The 22206-nt window shown below is 35.6% G+C and overlaps 1 protein-coding gene across 2 annotated transcripts in view; it reads right to left on the minus strand.

Moving 5' to 3' along the window:
- The window catches only part of alpk3.S (alpha kinase 3 S homeolog), a 56590-nt gene extending 34830 nt beyond the window's left edge, over window positions 1-21760 (minus strand). For both annotated transcript variants that reach the window (XM_018255629.2, XM_018255628.2), the window contains exons 1-2: window positions 21671-21760; window positions 8483-8708 (exon numbers count right to left, since the gene is read on the minus strand). In XM_018255629.2, coding sequence (XP_018111118.1) covers window positions 8483-8652 — 170 coding nt within the window. In that variant the 5' untranslated portion in view covers window positions 8653-8708; window positions 21671-21760. The remainder of the gene's footprint in view (window positions 1-8482; window positions 8709-21670) is intronic.
- Window positions 21761-22206: the final 446 nt, after the last annotated feature.

Consider the following 22206-nt stretch of genomic DNA (forward strand, 5'->3'; position numbering starts at 1 on the left):
TTCATATTTTAGAACTATAACAACAATTGTTGTCCTAGTTTAAATTTTGTCAGGGGCTGAGCCCTTGTAAAGCCCACAAAAAGTATGCTTACAATCAACATTGCTTACTAATTTGGATTGTAAGGGCCACTTTCAGAACAATTTCCAAAGCATAGAGAAAAACAAAAACGTACCAGCTAGCACATGCTCCCATGCATAAAAAGCCTCAGGCACTAAGACTTAAGTTATCAAAATGTGTCGTGAACTTGCTGACTTTTCCTTTGATTACCTTCATTATATTATAGACCACAAATGGGGTTATGTAATAAAAGGCACTACGTTTGCCTAGCGGCAGTATCCCCTGGCAACCAGTCAGCAGGTAGCATTTACTGTCACCTGTTTAAAAGCAAATATCTTATTGGTTGCTATGGGATACCACTCATGGGCAAACTTAGCCCCTTTTTTTGCATATGGGGGAAAGTATATTTTATGCCCTGTATGTAATAGATGGCATAACGTTTGTCCAGGTGCAGTAACCAATAAGATGCTTGCTGTTGAATAAGTGACCAGTAAATTGTGGCCTGCTGATTGGCTCTTATAACCTGTAGGACTTACACTACTCCACATGTATTTCACTCTCCATTCCTGAATCCTACATTTTGGCCTTTCCATTTTTCTGCATCTTCTGTACCAACCATATTTTCTCTTTTATCTTTACATGCGTCTCTCTTAGCACCTCCTTATTTGCATTGCCACAAGTCTTACATTTACATAGTCTGAACAAATATATTTATGCAAGATGACTTTCCAATTATCCACACTAACATGACTTGTTAGAGGGCAAAAGGTTATAACAATAACAATACAGTGGGTCAGTCCCTTGCTATTACCAACATTCCATTCCAGCATTTTCCTTCCTTATAGTCCAAAATATAGAGGAACACTAATGACAAAATAGCATTGCCCCACACAGAAGACATCATACCAATCCTGCAATGTGAACACACCCCAGAGAACGAAATAAACACAAATGGAACAAATAGTTACATATTAGTGAAGTGGAGAAATAAATGAGTCACTGATGCAAAACTCAAACATAACAAAACACAGGTTAGAAGTACCAATGCAAACAAATGTATATATATATATATATATATATATATATATATATATATATATATATATATACATATACAGTATGATATTAAAATGGACTACAAATGTGACAAAATGAAGTAAGTAAGTAACAAATAATGGAAACAAAATTAAGAATTAAAAACTGGAAATAAAAGGAGACAAATTCATATTAGTAAAGTCATCATTATACAGTATACTTCTTGACATATATTGTATAGTATAATATATATATACAGTGCATATATATATATATATATATATATATATATATATATATATATATATATATATATATATATATATATATATATATATAGCAAATTTGAGTACAGTGCACACGGATAACCGAAAAAAGCAATGCCTGTGTGCTGGTTACATGTGTCAATAGACATAGGCAAGAGAGAAAAACCGCACCAACAGGTCTTTATACAAAAATAGAAAAACTTTCTATTCTAAAATAAAAGGATTTCTATTTTGTATAAAGACCTGTTGGTGCGGTTTTTCTCTCTTGCCTATATATATATATATATATATATATATATATATATATATAGTACCCGATATTCATAGCTGGTAAATTAAATTATTCAAGTAGGGATGCCAATAAAGGTTCTATATTCAAAGTACATTTTGTGCAACCTTACTATCTTTATTTTTTTAATTTGGAAAGTAATGCAGGGCTTCTAAAATGCAATTTCTGGTTAGGGGGATGATAAAGTGGAAGGTTTAATATTTAGCCACCAGCTTCTACATCTAAACACAAAAACTAATTAAAAATAAACAGGGTCATAAACTTACGTTAGTGTGCAAATTTAAATTTTGGCTGAAATTTTACATGTTTTGTAGCCACAATGCAGTATTTTCCCCCACAATTCCAGAGTAATTGTGGGCTGGAGGGGGAGTTGCCCTTATCCATCTGATGCAATCGTGCCCAGTGTGTCAAAACGAGCACAATGTTTACTCTGTGTTAAAAATTTTCCAAGTTCAGATGCCTTCATTTCTAGCACTTGTACTAAATGTCTTTGCGTGATTATTTTGGTATAAGTCTGATGTGCGTATTGGTACCAGCCGCAGTGGGAACCCTGAAGTTACCGGCAGCTTGAGTGTGTGGGTATATTTTATAGAAGAATATTACTAAAAATTAAAAGATTTTGTTCCAATTCAAGTGTTCCCCAAACTCCAAAGACAGACAAGTCTCTTCCATCTCCAACTTGAAATTCCAAATCCACATATGAACTTTGTGTGTTGATGTCAGCTGACCACTCAGGACGCTGACAAAACACTGAGCGCAACAGAGATTTGTTGCCAACTGATATGCGTTTTTTAAAATAATTGTTTGTAAGTGCAATCTTTTTCATAATTAAAATATTTTAAACAGGTCCTTGCACATGTCACTTTCTATAGTTAAAAAGAAAGTCAGAGGGAACTATCCTGTTTTTAACCTTTGATGTACCGGATGCTTTATTTGATAAGTCTACTAATCAGTTAAAGGAGTGATTCACCTTTACGATAACTTTTAGTATGTTATAAAATGGACACAACCCCTTTAAACTTCTGTGAGCACAAGTACATCGGAGTTTATATGTGATTCCCTATTCTGCCTAATGAATTTTAGAAACGTGTTATTCTTTCTGACTTTATCACTGATGTGGTAGTTTTATGGGCCTATTTATTATGCTGTGTAAAACTAAATTTGTTGAAAAAACGGTGTAAAAGTTTTGTAAAATGGCAATGTGTGGCACATTATTCCACCTTTTTTACATAACAAATCTGTTAATAAATCTACTTCAACTGATATTTGCACGGTACAGTTTGGTGCTACAAAGAATAGTAAAGTACTGCACTATTATTATTTTTGGAGGTTGTTTTTTTTCTACCCTGCTCTATTTTTGGAGCTATTTCCAGCAACAGTTATAATTGGAATTTCAAGTTTGAAGAATATTGGGTGGTATGGCATAATTGCTCTTGTATTGCTATGTGAAGGACCAATCACTGGAATATATCAAGCATCTTTATCAATGACCACAGAGCCTTTTTTCTAGCAGAGAAGTGGCATTTTCTTAACAAACTCTGCTTCATGGGGAGGCTCTATGAACTTGCATAGGATTATTGTTGTTTAAAACAGTTTTGCTTGCAACATAATGTATGTCTTTAGATTAATATAATGCTATGCTTTTCAGCCCCATTTTAAGAACCAAAATGTATTGGAAGATTAGAAGGGAAGCTTAGGGAATTCCAATAGAGCAGGAATAAACTGAACTATTTAGACTTGGCCGTAAACCTGACTCCTTTACTGACCCCTTCAAATCAGGGGGTGACCCCGCTCCTGTTGAAGACGCCAAGAGGCTAATGTATACATCATGATACTATACTTCTAATTTCTATAGATAATTTCTGTAGTAGCTTATAGGCTTATAGGCTTGCTGCATAAGCAGTTAGCTCCCTACATTGCTTTACTACTCATAGAAGAACTGGATATTTTAACTGGATTTTAAAGTACTCTAACTTAAGCCATTTCAACATTACCACATACCATTTCTCATAGAAAGGATTTGTTTTGGTCATTATTTTTCTATTAGCTAAATTATATACTGTAAAGGAGGTAAAATGTCATTGCATAATACATTATCTGTAATACTAAATGGGGTAGGAAGCAAGATGAAGGGGCACATTTGCTTAGTTCGAGTGAATGAATAGAATAAAAAAAACTTAGAATTTCGAAATAATTTTTTTGGCTACTTCGACCTTCGACTACGACTTCGAATCGAACGATTCGAACTAAAAATCGTTCGACTATCGAGGGTTAATTAACCCTCGATATTCGACCCTAAGTAAATGTGCCCCGAAGTGTAATGAGTGTGCCTATTTCTTATGCTACTTCTTGCTATCCCAGTATAATCTAGCCTTGGCTCAGTATTGTCCCATGTCCCACTTAGAAGCTAAATCGGAGAGAGCACAAGGTGTTTTCCAAATCCGTGGCCTCAAGTAACCACCCAGATCTGCCAAGATCACAAATCCCTTTCCTGCATAATGCATCAATACACTGTAAAGTTATATAGCAACATATGGTTTCGCACAGCACATCTGTGAACATTTACAGACTGATAATAGATTGAACAGTGTAAGTTAAGGGTGGTGGCAGGTGGGGAGATTACTCTCCCAGCCAAGCAAATCACTTTGGATTTCCGAAGTCGCCCGAAGTTGCCTCAATCCTGCCGGCAGTTCATATTCTTGCGGACAGGAAGGCAATTAGTCACCTGCAGTAGAGGAGATTGGTCGCTGGACAACTAATCTCCCCGTCTGCCACCTCCCTAAAGATTAAGTTGCAGAGGCAGAAAACAGCTGTGGCAAATGATTAACTAAACCAGTTCATCTGAGGCGCAAAGTAACCTAATGAGTGACATGTTTACTGCAAATGCAGTTGATTATTCAGCTCTTAAACCATGTTCAAGAATAGGATATAAGTCATTGCCTTAAAGCAGATACCTTACAGAAGATAATTCTAAAAAATGCTCTGTAAATAAGAGAGGGAGAGAGTTTTATGTCTCTGAATGAGAACACTGCTTCCTGCTTTTCAGCTCTCTAAATCTGATTTAGTCAGCGACTTGAAGGGGATCACATGGTACATTTCTGTTCAGTGAGTTTGCAATTGATCCATAGCATTCAGCTCAGATTCAAAAGCAACAGATATGACCCATGTGGCCCCCCTTCAAGTCTCTGATTGGTTACTGCCTGGTAACCAGGGTAACCAGTCAGTGTAAACCAAGAGAGCTGAAAAGCAGGAAGTTGGGCTATATTCTGTTATGTTAGACATCCAGTCACTCCAGCCTTTATACATTACATATTTGGCTAAATAACTATATTAGAAACATTTTTTATTTTGCACAGCCTATCTATTTACCCAGTTTTTATTTTTACACTGAACAACTCCTTTAAAGCTCATTTGAAAAGATTATATTCCTTGTCTTTCGATTCAGCAGCGGCTGTCCAAGATTCAACTTGGATGTATGAAATCTCCCTGTTTATGTTCCAATGTGTGATGGGAAAAACAGCAAAAAATCAGGGTAAGGTGAGGTTGTACAGGTTTCCTGTATACTACAATATTCAGGTTTCCTCCTCTTTAATTCATATTTCACAGTCCAAACACGTTATTTTGAGGCATTTCACATCTTCTCTTGTGAACAGCATGCCATTGTCCACTGAGTTTCCTGGGGTAAGGTAAAAACTAGTTATTTGAGTGAATCAAGATTAAGCAAATCTGGAAACTGTTTAGAGATCACATCTTCCATTGGAAGAACGATTGCAAGTTTAATAGTTTGCACCAATGGACTGTGAATGCAGAAAAATTTAAATTTGCAATGCAATAACTATCTATTAAAGAATAAGATATTGTGAAATGCAATGTTTTATTCTTATTTATGAATTTTTTTATTACATTTTCCCCTAAGTGTTCAGTGACAACTGGAACCTCATATATGCAATGTTATGCATCACTGTTGCTGATGATGCTGACAATTGCCTTAAATGTATATGGGGGTCATATAGGCATGGGGTGGCTTTCCAGTGGTAGAGATGGTAATAAAAAGCTGAATTGATGACACTGACCTTTTCAAGCTGCTGCAAGCAGTCTAAACCCCTTCTCTTGTAACTGCTAGTAGGATGCACTCCCTCTGAAATAGTCCCTATGTATCAGAATCCCTGAGTAGTGTGACTACCTTTAATGATAGTCTTATGTGTGCAGCTCCACTGTGCATTTTGTTTATCTGCAGACAGTATGGTGTCAATTGGGTCCTTAGTAAGTTGTGTCAAAGCTTTTCTCTCTCACATACTTAGGTTGAAAGGAAAAGTTTTAACACTAGCTAGTAAAGCTGACACTGTAATATTTTTAGCCTCATCTACAAGTATGTTGTTGTGGATATAAGATTCTATGGGGCAAATTTACTAAAGGGCGAAGTGACTAACACCGGCGAGAATTCGACAGCGTGACGTCATTTCAGAACTTCGTCGATTTAATAACGGGCGCTGGCATAAATTCGCTAGTGAAGGAGATAGACTCTAACGCTACTTTGCACTCTAACGGCAGGCGAATTTTCGCTCAGGCGAATGGACGTAACTACACAAATTCACTAAGATGCTGATTTTACTGAACGTTACCTCTTGCGCCAGACTTGCCTTCGCCAGGAGGCCTCAAAAAAAAGTTGAAAATTTTTCCAAGTCCCTAAAAACGCTGGCGTCTTTTACTTTTTACGTGATAGGCTGAAAAAGATCGTAAATTTTTTTTTGGGTTCCCTCCTTCCCCCCTACATTTCCTAACATATGGCACCTAAACTATACAGTGGGCTCATGTGTAGGGCAATATAACACCTCTATTTTATTTTATTAAGGTTCCCTGGCCTTATGTTTTGAAATGTAGTTATTGCAACATATACAACCATTGTACTTTAACTTCACGCCGTATGCTAATTAGGCATCGCTAGCGTAACTTCGAACTGCTTATTGTATTATCACTAGCGCAACTTCGCAAGCATTTGGAACCCTGGATGTAACTTCGGATTTTTGTGAATTATCGTTGTCCTGGCGAATCTACGCCTGGCAAAGTGCTGCGATGTCAGCGAAGCTGTCGCTGGCGCAATTTTGGAGGTAAGTAAATTTGCCCCTATGTTTGTTGCTGAAACCACCACTGTGACATACTGTTGTGGCATGTAGAAGTTTAGACCCTTATTTAGTACCTACTTCTCTCGCTCTGTGATTTCCTTGTCTGATAAGTTATATACCCACATATCCTTGATGTTCCCTGGGATGTCGTGATTTTCTTTCCACCTCAATGTTAATTTGTCTGTTCTCAGGATAGTAGAATGGTACCTTGGTATGCTGGGCTAGCCATGCTCACTTTGTGAAGTCAACCGCACTTTGTCATAGCAGGTTGTTTAACTGCCAACCTCTGTTTCAATGGTCAATCTTTAGATTTAGCACCTCAGTGGAGAAGCTGCTCTGCTTCAATTGTTTATTTAGTAGTTGTATATGGGTTTTCTGTAGGATAATCTTGAACTTTTACTAAGGAATCCAGGCGTAGACAAAGTGTAGATGGTTCCTGTAATCCACAAGTTTTCTGGCCATCCTCTGATTTCCGTGTACCAGTTTCAGGGTACTTCAAAAATTAGCAAAAATGCCTATGAAACTTTTCATTCATCCAGGTCATTATATACTGTAATATCCTTAAGAGTCTTAAAATGTTGGAGAATGTTCCACCATAAAGAAACTGCATAAAATGAGTGGTCAAATGTTTTCATGATTACTCAGCAGGCCTAGTTGCTTTAAACTCATTACTAGATATGGTTCATCGTGACTTTGTATTAGGACAAAGTGATTGTATTTTTGACTAAGAACTAATGTGCAAATACTATTAGAGCCGAAAGGGAGCATTTATAGTTTAGAAACACGTAGAGGCAGATTTATCAAGGGTCTGAGTGAATTCGAGGGAATTTTCGAAGTAAAAAAATTCAAAATTCTAAGTAATTTTTTGGATACTTCGACCATCAAATAGGATACTACGATTCAAAGTAAAAATCGTTTGAATATTCGACCATTCGATAATCGAAGTACTGTCTCTTTAAAAAAATTTCGACTTCAATAATTCACCAAATTAAACCTGCCGAAGTGCGATGTTAGACTATGGTGACCTTCTAGACCATTTTTCTAAGCCTTCACACATCGAAGTAAAATCGTTCAATCGTACTCTAAAATCGTTCCAATAGAACAATTTAATCGTGCGATTGAAGATTTTACTTTGATCGTTTGATGGCCAAATTCGGTGAAAAATATTTCGACTTTGATATTCGAATTCGAAGTATTTTAATTTGATGGTCGAATTTCAAAGTATTTTTTACTTCGAAATTCGACCCTTGATAAATCTGCCCTGTAGTGTGATAATTGCCGAACCTACAACTGCACCGGCAAGGTCCAGGAAATGAACATTAAAGTCAGTGGGGAAAATTACTAACACTTTGCTGCCCTCCATCTAAGCTAAAATTTGAGCAGGTGGCAAATGCAAAGAATCCCCCCTGTGCCAGTGCCATAAAGATAATTTTGGAATTATATGGCAAAAGTAACAAGAACTCAGCAAAAATGTAATTAAAAGGCATTTCAATCAGATATTCAGTGTGCAGGAAAAGTTCCAAAAGAAGAAGCCTAGCATTTTTGGATGTAGATGTGGATGTAGATTTTATGTATACTCTGTATAATCTGAGGAGAAAATCTTTTTAATTACAAGACATAAATGAGCTTTTTATCATATATACATTTTATTGGATAGCTCATTAATGGCAGACAATTTCTACCAAATGCATAAGAAATCAAGTCTTCCTACCTGTTCTCAGGTCTCACATTCAGCAGATAATTTCTACTATCTGGTCGGGGACTGTATGCAGACCCATTACTATCTTCACTTTCACTGGCACTGCCGTTGCTGCTTCCTAGGGAGTCATAGTACCTCCCATTTGTAGATGATGTACGGCTCATGGGTCTTCGGGTACCCATCCTATATATCTTTTCCTTTGTTTGGTCACGAAAAACGGAAGGCTACAGTCTGAAATCTGGAGATCAAAAGAGTACAGCCTTTATTTAGGATTGTTCTCGTTTTAGTAACAGAAATATATTTCAATGGTCGTTATTATTGTAAAATACAATATTGTTGCAAAATTGGTAAGTTCAAACTACCAAGATATATACAGACCACAATGTTCATCATAAAAAACAATCAATTAAATATAATATTATACACATTTCAGAAGTTTTCATACTCTTTGCCTTGTATTTTATATCTGCCTTCAGAAGGCTTTCCCTCTGCCCCAGCGATTTCACTCCTATCTGGCACCAAATTGTGCCATGCATTCTTTCTCAACATAGATCAAAACTGACCAAGCAAGACATCATTATTTATATACCAATGCCTGGCCTGCCCATCTCTGATGTCATCAGTCATCAAGCAAGCACAATTATATAAATAACCCAACAGCAGGCAGCAGGCAGAATGTCTAAGGGCCACAATTTTTCAACTGTCAGAGGGGCCAGAAAATATTGTTGTGTTTCACAGCATCTGCAGCCACTGTACACATGCCTTTTCCAACTTTGCTTCCCCCTAAGACATTAAGTTATTTTTATCTGATCCACAAAATATTGCCCTGCAATAGCACAAGATTTTGTGGGATGTTACAAAATCTGATCCCCAGGGGTGCTGCACCAATGAGGCAGGCAGTAGCGCCCCAGCAGTTACCAGGGTTGGCAAAGAGCCACTCCCAGTAACTTTAAGAGCTGGATTTCCGATTTTCAACCAGGAAATTTGGCTCTTTAATAGATAATGTGTTTTGTACAACGTACATTGCCAATGCTTCCTGATGCTGTGGTGGTATTTAGACAAACAACAGTGGTCTGCAATGATAAAAAAAAGGTAAAATAGTGCATAATTAACTTTGTGGTCTTTTCAAACATGAACAATTCACAAGGGCACATGAAGGATGCCCAATATGAATTAAAGTCTGTTTTATATTACTCTGTTTCATGGCAGCAATTTATAACTAGATAGATCATTAATGCATTGATGCCTTTATCCAGGGTTAACAGTATGGCATACTGGTTCCACAACTGCTTTGGGGCCCAGTAGTGTAAGGTATATATTGGAGGGCCCTAAAATGATTTTAGTGTGGGCCTATTAACTTGTACTTACATCTCTGCATTCAGCAATCTCCATTGTCACCCCTGTTACTTTTAGTGCTGATAACTTACAGTGCATCATGTATTTGTAGTATCTCAGCACATGGCAGTGATGAAAAGTTTTAGTGTGAAGCATTGAGTGATATGACTGAATATCCAAAAATACCAAACTGCATGTTCTATCTGCCTCTGCTACACTCATGTGACAGTAGATTGTAGTGGATTGTAGGATTTGTAGTTTTTCCAAGCATGGCTATTTAATAGAGTATATTGTTATATAGTAGTCTGAATAGTGCAAAAGGTTCCAGGTCTTCTAGCTTCAACATTGTTATTATACAGGTTTGGGCCTGTTATCCATAATACTCAGGACATATAGTTTTCCAGATATGGGCTCTTTCCATATTTTGAATTACCAACAATTTAAGTCTGCTTAAAATAATTTAAAAATGAATTAAACCAAATAGTATTGTTTTGCCTCCAATAAGGGGTTATTATATCTTGGTTCAGATCAAGTACAGGGTACTGTTTTATTATTACAGAGGGAAAAAGGAATCATTTTTAAAAATATGAATTATGTGATTAAGATTGAGTCTTTGGGAGATGACCTTGTAATTTTGGACTTTCTTTAGAGTAGCAGTGTTGACTATTGGACTATCATAGGTACTAAAATACTTACCTGTGCAGTTGCCAATAGCAATAGTCTACTACAAGTTATAACATGAAGCACATATCTTATTTGTTGCTTTATGTAACTGCACTGGAGCAGTGCAGGCTGTGTCTTAATCCTGTAATTTCTAATACTTGGACATACTTGCATCTACCATTGTCTTTTGATAATTCTTGTTGCACCTGGACAAAAAGTCATTGTCAGCTTTTTCCCTTTTTCTCTGTAATAATAAAACAATACCTTGTACTTTATCCAAACTAAGATATAATTAATCCTTATTGGAAGCAAAACCAGTCTACTGGGTTTATTTAATGTTTACATTATTTTCTAGTAGACTTAAAGTATGAAGATCCAAATTACAGACAGATAAGTTACCTGAAAAACCCCAGGTTCCAGACATTCTGGATAACAGGTGCCATACCTGTAGTTATGTGGCTCCAGCCTATGGGTTGCCATTTGTCCCACATACATTCTCTTTATTAGAGAACACCCTCTACAGCAGGCCAGATAGTAACCTATATGTTAGCGATAATGCAGCCATGTGGAGCAGAGCTGGCAACTTTTCATCATGTTTGTTATAGAGCAATAAGCTTTGTTCTTATTGGTTCAGTAATGTGACTAACAGTATTGTTTCACATAATGGATATTTTATCTGTTTTGTGAAACTATATTTTCATTTTGTTGATAGAATGAATCCTGCACTATAAAATCTTGCTTTCTTTCACAAGAATCTATTTTGTCATTATAATCTATCTTAGCATGCATTAGTTAGTTACACCATTATTTCTTCTGTTTAAGTTTTTGTTTTACATAATTAATTCTGTAAGTAACTTTGCACATAACTGAGTCTGTAACGTGGATGTTATACATTTATGAGAGAGATTGCTTGTTAATTGAGTTTGTAATGTAATAATATCCTTTTATGCACAAACAAAATTTAGTTCTTATTCTTTAATAGAAATAGGTATTTTGTACATTTTTTTTCTGTGTATATGGTCACAAATCCTTAGGTACTCTGGGAGACATTAATTCTGTGTACTAGGGATATTTTTGTAAACAGAATGTATTTGGGTACCCCATACCAGCCCACTTCCAAGTGGCATTCCACAAAAAAGTAGCCCACTTCCTAATGTTTGATTTTGGAAATGTCCTTACTTTAATTATAATTGCATCCAATGAAGGTAAAAAAAACACAAAATTACATGTGAGGCCAATGGACACTAAACCACAGGCTGAGACACAAGAGGACTCAGGGCAACAAAATTAGCTCAGCACGGTCAGAAGGAACTCAATCTGGGGTTCAAACATTTTTAGCAATCATAAACCACTTGCATGCTACATATGTGAAACTTATTATAGAACCATGGGTATTAGGACAATAAATAAACACCTCGAACTTTTTATTTACAATAACTTTAAAAAATAAACAAGATAATTATGAAAAAACAGACTATCACTGCAATGCAAAAATCCAACACATGCAATTTTACTGTACAGTATGGAATTTTTCAAAATTCAAAGATGAGATAAAGTCTGAAATAATTGGGTACGCAACAGCACAGATTGGAAAGGTACTAAAAATAAGTCTAGTGAGCGTGACAATCCAACTCTTTTCTGTAGCTATTATTAAGCCACCGCCGGATCGAATCATCAGAGCTCAGCTAACTTGCAACCTACAGATTATTGGTAAATATATCTCCTATCACCAAGTTGAAACTATGTCTTTCATGTTGTGGGTCATAGCATACCATCAAATGCATCCTTATAATTCATTTTATATCACAGTACCCTACATTCAGAATATGCATTTATCCACATACCTATTTTCTGGCAAAGATTCTAAAACTTGACAGCAATCAGTTTTATATGTATACATATATATACATAGTCACACAATTAACTAAGCTAGCGCATTTTAACTGATGCACAATTGCAAACCCTTTTAAGACAAAAACTTGGTAAAAACTGAATAATCCCTAGTATGAAATCTATCTTTAGATCAGAAAGTTAACTCAAAATTGACTCAAACAGTAATATTATCTCATAATTGGCACATAAGGCCCTTGGAAAATCAGTTAAAAGTCCTGCAAGTGAAACACTAGGAAACCACTGTAATTAAAGTACAATGGAAAGCACAAAAAATATCTGGGTCTGTCACCAGTTTAGGGCCTCCTAGGACACACCACAAAACCTAACAACCAATACGCACTTTCATAACAATTAGATGTAGATAGTAGTATATGGTATGTGTTCACATTGCATTTGAAGACAAACTTTGGTAGATTGTAATATGTATCTATGCTGGAAATAAAAATGAACTAATGTGATTGCATTGGCTGGGTTCCATTAGGGCCTGGACCCCCAGAGAGATCTGGTATTCTGGCAGGACAGCCTAACATTGTTTGCCACATTTCTATGCCGTAACCCTAAATATTATAACCTAAGCACACTAAATAAAGGGAAATGAAACCAGAAAATGGTACAAAAGATATCTAGGGTGCATAAGTAAATAAAGTTGTTAAAATAAGGGATATCATAGCATAATAGTATGCTTTTAAATAGTGTTGGCCGATTGGTGAACAATAATAGATTGGGAATAGAAATTTCTCCTACATACCTTTTTCAGGCCATACCTCATCCGTCAAACAGTACTGTTATGACAGATGTATGCCACATGTCCTACAGTTCTGCCCTGCAACTTTAATTTTTCATAAGTGTCCTATCCTGAAGGGAAGATACTCAATTTTGCCACATTTTTTAGTTTACAGGTGAATTATCATGCATAATAATGCATAATAGTGATATAAAAACTTTAGAAAGACTGTAAGCTTTACCTCCTGATTTATAGTACAGACTTTACCATGAAAGTACTTGTTTGTAAAAAAAACAGGAGCGCATATCAACTGTAAAAATAGAACTGCTAGCCATAGCAACACATGCCAGATCATTCAGGGCTGTTATTGCATAAAATGCTATACACATATACATGACAGTTATGACATACCCATTCATATGACAGCCATGTGATGGAAATAAAGGTAATTTGTAGCATTCGATGGTCTCAAATGGAATGACATTTAGAGAATTTTCCTCTGTTTATATATGTATGAATAAAGTTAACACTGAGGGGCAGATTTATCAAGGGTCGAAGTGAATTCGAGGGAATTTTCGAAGTAAAAAAATTCGAAATTCAAAGTAATTTTTTAGATACTTCGACCATTGAATAGGATACTACGACTTCGACTCGAAGTAAAATCATTCCAATATTCAACCATTCGATAATCGAAGTACTGTCTCTTTAAAAAAACGTAGATTTCAATACTTCTCCAAATTAAACCTGCCGAAGTGCTATGTTAGCTAAGTTTTTGGAAGTCGAAGTAAAATCGTTCGATCGATCGCTGAAATCCTTTGAATCGTTCAATTCAAATTTTTACTTCGACCGCAGGATACCCAAATTCTAAGTCAAAGTATTTCAATTCGATGGTCGAATTTCGAAGTATTTTTAACTTCGAAATTCGACCCTTGATAAATCTGCCCCTGAGTGTAAGAGATAATGAGGGAGACATTCTAATAGATTAATTGTTGGTATAATTATTGAGATAACACACACCCAAAAAGAAATTTTGAAATCCTGGCTTGGACGTTAAAGTTGGACAAGTAAATTCAATAATTCCAAAAACATACGAGCAGAATGGTTGATTCATGATAAAATGGTCCCTAGTGTCTGCATTGTAGGAACCTTAGACTGTAAGCTCCACTGGATTCCTTCAATGCAGACACACCAATGTGACTATTGAAGTCTCCATAAAGCACTGCAAAATATCTATGTGTCTAAATAAAATATAGATGGTGCTATTATTGAGTACATTCTCTAAATAATATAAGGTGAGCAAACTTAAGTTTGTAGCACAGAGCCTTCTGGAACCCACATGGGCCTGCATAATTAAAACAAGGAATCTTAGCATATGACACTGAGAAATATTTTTTTTAGATGAGTCAACAGTAGAACAAATTACAGAGAAATATAGAGCTTCATCACAGAATTAAGCTTTGAAATCCTTAACATAGAGATGTACAAGAGATAAGGAATAGATATCAAGTACAGTAAAACCCTAATCCAGTACTCATTGGTTACACTGACTTATATAACCAATGCCTAGGAAAAAAACGTGGTGGATTTAGGGTCACAGAGGGAACAGCTAACATTATCTAACTCTCAATAGCAAACTGCAAGCATTCCTCATTCATATCTTGGATGAAAATGTATGTGGCCAGGCTTTAGATGTTGCTCAGTGCAGTCAACATTCTCACAAATATTATTGGAGGAAGTTGTTTTAGAAACACATTGCTACACCTTATGGTAACTCTGTACCACGTGAACATCTACCCAAGAAGGGGCTTCCTAAGAAGACTAACAGCAGTGTCTTATAGATTATGTCTCTACCAAACTTGCAAAATGGGTTTTTAATGCAATAAAAGTGTGACTGAACCACCACCCAGACATTTCCAAACAACAGGATACATAGCGAACAAAATAATAAGAAACAAAAATAAGATAAAAAAATAATAATAATATTATAATATTTTTTATACAATGCACTGTACCCCATTAAAAAAGGGCAAGAAACATCTTTAAACTTGTTGGTATGGTTAATATTTAGGCAGCCTTCAGTGACCAAAAACGTCCAACCAAAGATGGTGCTCCTTTCCTATTCTCTCAGTGATGCCTTGTGAGCGCAGGGTGGGACCATATTCGTTACAGTAATTTTTCAAACATAACTGTACCACACTTGTCTAGCAATAAGCACCTAGAAGAAGGAAAGAACATGACAGCATGGAAAATATTATGGGCTGACAAGTTTTTTTTTTAAGAATAGGAGCTCTACCTGAGGGTAGAATGTAGAAGTCACTGGCGTCTGCCATCCTCCACTGATTTTAAATTGTCTCTTTTTAATAGATAAAAGGCATTTAAAAAAAATATTATATACAGTTTTAAAACTTGTAATGCACTTTAAAATGGGGTAGTTCTTAATCCTTATGCCATTATTTATTTTACTGGCAGACCTTAAAGAGACACATGTCACAAGATCTCTGAATTCTACGGCCATATATAACCTAAACCTGTGAATTGCTGATTAAAAAAACACCAGTCTGCTCAAGATTAAAGGCTCATACACATGGGCAATTTACATTTCAGTTAAACACACATCTCCCTATTTTATTGTATTACAAATGCAAATAAGCATCAATAAGCTGATGTGTTTGGGTTTGCTCAACCATATATCTGAAGCACACATCAAACATGCAGAAACACCAGTGTATATTAGCCCTAAAAGTTATTCAGTCTATTTAGTCTGGAGATATTTATAGGCTTACATACTGACAGTAACAAAGTAACAACAAAACCAGGATTTTCTGTAACAGAGAATCTAACTAATTCCCCTTCTCACTCGTAGCAACCTTAATAGCAGTCTTACCAATGCTAAAGGAAATAAATACAGGGCCAGCTATGTAGAATAGTCCAGCATTGGCCCAGGACTACATCCTCCACGGGACAAGGGAATAAATTTGCTAACTTCAGGTGCAGGAGGGGTTTGTGATGAGAGTAATCTAAGATGTGTGCTTGTGCACTCAAACAAATTTTGCAGTCACTGCATGCAACAAATTGTGATGTGCACAAATAATTTTGTGTGGAAACATTACATTTTGCACAATTTTAAAAATAAGCTCACACGTTTAAAATAAAAATGGGGCAAGTGTCTATGCAAATTCATAGACACTTATGAAAATCGTTAAATTTTGTAAAAAGAATACTAAAGAAAAATTGTGAAATCACATTCTGCCATCATTTTCAATGAGTCTACCACATATTGAATTGAACATGAAAACTTGCTTTAAAAAATAGCTTAAACTTTCCTACTACAACTACCATTATATGGACTTACCAGCTTTTACATGCAAATTTTTAATTCAATTCAGAAATTCCAATTCACAGTTTTTTGCCTCTCAAATCTTGGAATTGAAGCAAAAACTTAAATATTGCTATTTCTGACCCTAGCGTCAGACAACAAGACAAATAAAGCATGCAGGCTCCTTGACTGCAAAGGCTCCTAGTTACTTCACTCTTGTGATAGGAGTGTGGTAGAGCCCACAAATGTGGCATTAAGACTAACTTCAATTTAAATGGAACAAAAACTGTTTGTTTACGCTAGAAAATCATTAAACATAAATTTATAATCAAATGTATACTAATTTAAAGCAATTTAACCAGTTTAACTCAATCTTTATGCATTTCACATTATTAAAGAAGTTGTTCACCTTTAAAGTCACTTTTAGCATGACACAGACATTGATATTCTGAGACAATTTGCAACTGGTTTCATTTTTTATGTTTTTTCAGTATTTAGCTTTTTTCTCATCAGCTTTCCAGTTTGGAATTTCACCAGTTATCTGTTTGCAAGGGTCTTGTTTACCTTGACAACCAGGTAGTGGTTTAAATTAAAGCCTGGAATAAGAAAAGGAGAGGGACTGAATATAATTATAAAAGGAATAAAATGTAATAATGATAAAATAGTTTTTTGGTTGCCAGTGACCCTCATTTAAAAGCTGGAAAGTTGTAGAAGAGGAAGGCAAATAATGCAAAAAATGATACAAAATAAATAATGAAGACCATTTGCAAAGTTGCTAGGAATATGGTATTTTATAACATGCTAAAAGTTAACACAAATGTGAATATCTGATTAATTAATTACAACTGTGATTTGTAAATAAGTGACCACTGTTTTTAATGCTCTATAAATATTGGGAATTTTTTATATAATTTTGGGGTCCTGACCACCTTTTTATTTATTTAAACTATATGCAAATATGTTTTATTTCTCTCGGAATCACTGTAGTTTTTTGTGCTTTAGGTTCCAAGGCTGAACTCTACAAGGAAGGGGATCGCAGTCAACAAAAAATCTTAGAAGCACTTTATAAAAATAAATATTCCAATAACATCAGCTTCACAATATCATGATAAAAAATAAAGGGAGAAGGCGCACACCCTTAAATCGAACTACAGGGTGTTCTAATCCATAGGTGACTCCCCATAAGGGTCTCCATAACGAATTGCAAATATTAAAGATAATGGATAGCAATATCACAATATCATGATACTTGTCAAAGAACTGTTACAGGTGAGTTTTCCAGCACTTAGTACATCTCATCTAAGAGCTCCTTATTGTGTAATCATTTCCTAGCTGGCTTTTACACCCAGAGCATGAGTGGGAGGCATCTGACCACTATATGACTAAGCCTGTTGGACCATATGAGCTGAAAGAGGAACAGCTGTAACACCAACAAGGAGCATTTAGGTCATGACATTTTAATGACAATAATATTTTTTAGACACACTGAACATTTCTAAAAGCAATGTATAAACTGCCATCTGTCTGTGTCTGTCATGTAAGCTGTAGATTCACACTTCTGTCCTGGGACATTGGGACAAAAATGGTCGTATATAAAAAGTTTTCAGGCTTATGCACAAACTTTAACGTTATCTTGTTACCTATCTTCATAGAAAAGCTAACTGCTGATTATTCCCTTTGGGTTACAAGTCTCCAGGGGAAACATTTACTTTGTTACATAACTGTTTATTTATTGAAGAGAATCAACACTTTTATGTTCTGTTCCCCTGCATTCACATGTATATACTTCCATAAGGAAAAATTATCTTCATAATTAGTCAGTTCCTTTCTGGAGACCTGGTTTGTACTGCAATGTGTGTGCTGTCTGCACAGCTGAGTTCATCCATCTTTTTACTGTTGTCTAAACTCAGTCACACTCAGTCTCTTGACATGACTGCATTTATGTGAGCTGCGGCACTAGGAACATATGATTGATGGCACCTCCTTTCTCGCTGCAACCAGAAGTGTGCAGACACAAGTAAATTTGCATCTGGGAAGTAACCACTTCATGGAGTAGCTTTGTTCAGTCAGAAAAAGTTAAAAGCAAACATTGGTTAGCATAGGTAACTGGGTTAGTCAATAAGCCTTATTAGTCCGTTCGCTCATGCACAGAGCCAATAGCAGAGATGTTGTACAAAGATGCCAAATGTTTATGCAATTTGAGGAACAACAAATAAATTATTTTGTCCTCTGGCAGTCCCTGATGTTGCACCATAGGTACTGGCTTTCAAGTACTTATATAATAAACATGACCATAACATCTAAAACATGAAACTAGGACTAACGTTAACTATAAAAAAAAGATTATAGTGCAAATGAAGATTATAGTGAAGATTATAGTGCAAAATGTGTAGACTAGTTTAACATCATGTGTAGACTAGTTTAACATCATGTGTTCCTTTAGGTAATTTCCCTGTCTTTATTTCTTTCCATTATAGGGCATCTCCACCAAAAATAAAAGCAGCTCTTGTATCAATACAGCAAAAGACTGTTCTCCTCTGGCTTCTACTAGATTGTTTCAGGAGTCATAATCAGCAGTGCAGAGAACAGCCAGTCAGATTCTCCTTTTAATAGTAATTGCATTTACAAATAATTATAAAGCCATTAAAATGTTTAATTACAGTGGTTCTGCATAATGAAAGAAGTACCTACCAAAGCAACTTTCAAAATCTAGTTTTAATATTTCCATTGGAAATGGATAAGAACAATGGAGACCATTAGAGCATATCTACAGGGCAAGGGATATTAAAATGAGCTGTTATGGCTTCTGTGGGTGGAACTTGAGACAGCACAAACAGGACCAGAATGACTTATAGATCTAGCTTCTCTGTACTTACCCCCTGACCTTTATACTTATCCCCCCCCTTCCCTTACGTTAGTCTATCTTTTCTTCATTTCCCCCCTTAGTATATTGCAAAGATTGGGCAGCATTAACCCCATAATATATAATGAGCAAAAGAGGGTAGTGAAAATAAAGTAAGCAATATGTTTATCTACTTAATATACAAGCATATAATGTATATCGGGATTAGATATTTATCTATAAATGCTTACAAATTTGAAATGCCAATCTGAAGTTATGTGACTGAAATTAATTTTGGAATAATATTACCGTACATATGTAAACAATGTGCCTTTAAGAGTTATTGAAGAAAAATAAAAATATTTCCAGTGGCTCATTCTACATATAATTGCAATCAAAAGAAGCATTTGCTTATCCCTCTCTGTTCTCTGGTTTCAATTCATTGTTCAGTTTTCCTTCAGCCAATGCTTTGGCTACATGTTACAGGAAGCAGTAGTACAGATATTGTAAACAGACAGATACTGCTTTAAATAGCAATTACATCTAATTGTACCATATATTGTAAAGTTACTTAGAGCTACATTTTTTCATTACACATATAAAAACATTTTGTTGGGTGGAGCTCCTTTTTAAGATGCACTGAATTATTAAGTATCACTGTATCTGCAGTTGTAGCTGCAAAGATATGGATTAAAATGTAATCTCAGCTTCCTGGGCCAGTCCCAAAAAAACTGTATACTGTCTAGTGAGACATGAGACACTGCAAAGGGCTGTGAACTGTCAGAGTTAATTGTGCTTCTAAGGCTGCTAACATTGCTCTAAGGGATGTAGAAAATGGTCCATCTCATGTTCAAGTGCCTAATTATAACAACACAATAATATTGTTACATGTTTGTGGGACATTTGGTGCTGAAAAGTATAATATGGTCACACATCGCAGATCTGGCAGATCAGTCATTCAGTGAAAATGTAAATAATCAGGGTATGAATTTCCAGGTCACAGCTAATTAAAATACCAGGAGAACTAATTTATGCCACATTGCTCAAGAGTTATAACCAGCTCTGAGTCCAGAGAACATTAAAGAATAAACAAATATTTCTTTCAATTATAATTAAATATACAAATAACCTTAAACCACTGAACATGTTGTTTCTATTGGAAAGCTGCTTAGAATTACAGTTTCTTATTAACCAAAATTCACTTTATAAGTGGAGATCCCTGAAAAGTAGATTAAGAAACCCTGAATGTATCCACCATGGTTAAATTATAGAATAGTATAGTAATACAAAAGAAATAAATGCATATTGATATTGCAGAGAGGTGCAGTGCTGTATATATTTGCACCATTCCAGTTTTACAGGATTGCTGTTTAAAGGGTATTTCTGTCCAAAAACTGATTTTTTTGCATTATAAAAATATTATTCTAAGGAACTTCATCATCATACCTTAAATACACAAAGGGGCACATTTACTAATGGTCGAATATCGAGGGTTAATTAACCCTCGATATTCGTCCGTCGAAGTAAAATCATTCAACCTTGAATATTGAAGTCGAAGGATTTACCGCATTTCCTACGATCGAACGATTGAAGGAAAAATCGTTTGATCGAACGATTAAATCCTTTGAATCGAACAATTTTCCTTCGATCAACCAAAGAACCGATAAAACAATAATCAGATACTGCTTTCATTTGCAATTACATTTACAAATATTTTTTAAAACACTGCCATTTGTAAATAAATATATAATGGAAAGTAGCTGAGACCTGACTGCTTTGTCCCAAAGAACTAGCAATAAGTAGTACTTAAACATCATGGAAATAGTGTGTTGGCAAGTATTTTCACACATTTTAATGATGAAATACTCACAGAAAAAAAATCAATGCATATTGTTCCTGATTTGACCCATCCCTTCTTCCAATAGTTAACTGCTTGAGTAATGACTGTTGAACAGGTGCTCTATCATTTTACTGCATAAAAACCCAAACTAGAGTGGTTTCCAAAAAATATCTCCATTTAAATATTGTGCATTTTTTATGCACAACCCAAAGAAAGCATTTGTCTACAATCTGGGGAGAATGATTGCATGGGACAGAGGCGGCAGCCTTGACAGCTGCGTGCTTAATGCACTAAATATAGCTTCAGCAGGCTTCCATTTAGGAAACAGCTAATAACCATTAAAAAGTAAAAAAATAAAAAGTTAATGTTCATTGAGAATATGTCTCCTAACTTATAGCAAATATTACCCCAAAGATTACCAGTTTCATATATTAAATAGTTTAAAACCAGTCCCATAATAACTGAAAATATTAGGAACAAATGGCATTAAAAGAGTGAACAAAAACCAAACGAATGTAAACATTTAAAACTCCTGCTAAGTTATAGAGCTGTGACAATTAGAACTGAAGCAAACCCCCAAAACTTACTGTGCAGGAAGGAGAGTGTCAGCTCCTTTGACAAGGAGGAATTTCTGGGGAATTGGGTAGATACTGTGTGTTTGCCGAGTCTCTTCCCCGGACTGATTCCTTCCTGGCCCTGGCTTAGTCTTCAGGAGCAGCTGTCACTCACACCACAGGCTGGCCGCTGGCTATTTATAGAAATCTTCGTATGGGGACAGTCACATTTTCCAAGAGGGCTCGTTGATGTGGGAAAGAACTGGACATAACTGGGGGAAGGGGAGAGAGAAAAGCAGTCCCACGTAATATGTTTTGGTAGCTACCTTTTGTTTACTGTATTTAGATAGCCCTCAGTCATCTGGTATTTATCAATGTACTGCACTACTTTTATTACCCAGAGTAACAATATTTAGTAGCATGGTTTAAAGCAGAGCCCATGATTTAATGAGTAGATTTTTTTCTGTAAGGTTTAAGCACTGCTTTTAACTTGCACATCTCAATCCAAGTTCAACAAAAGTGGGGCACAGACAATAGAAAACAAAAGTGGGGCACAGGTCCTAAAAAAA

This window comes from Xenopus laevis, chromosome 3S (genome assembly GCF_017654675.1).
Source record: "Xenopus laevis strain J_2021 chromosome 3S, Xenopus_laevis_v10.1, whole genome shotgun sequence".
Lineage (NCBI taxonomy): Eukaryota > Metazoa > Chordata > Amphibia > Anura > Pipidae > Xenopus > Xenopus laevis.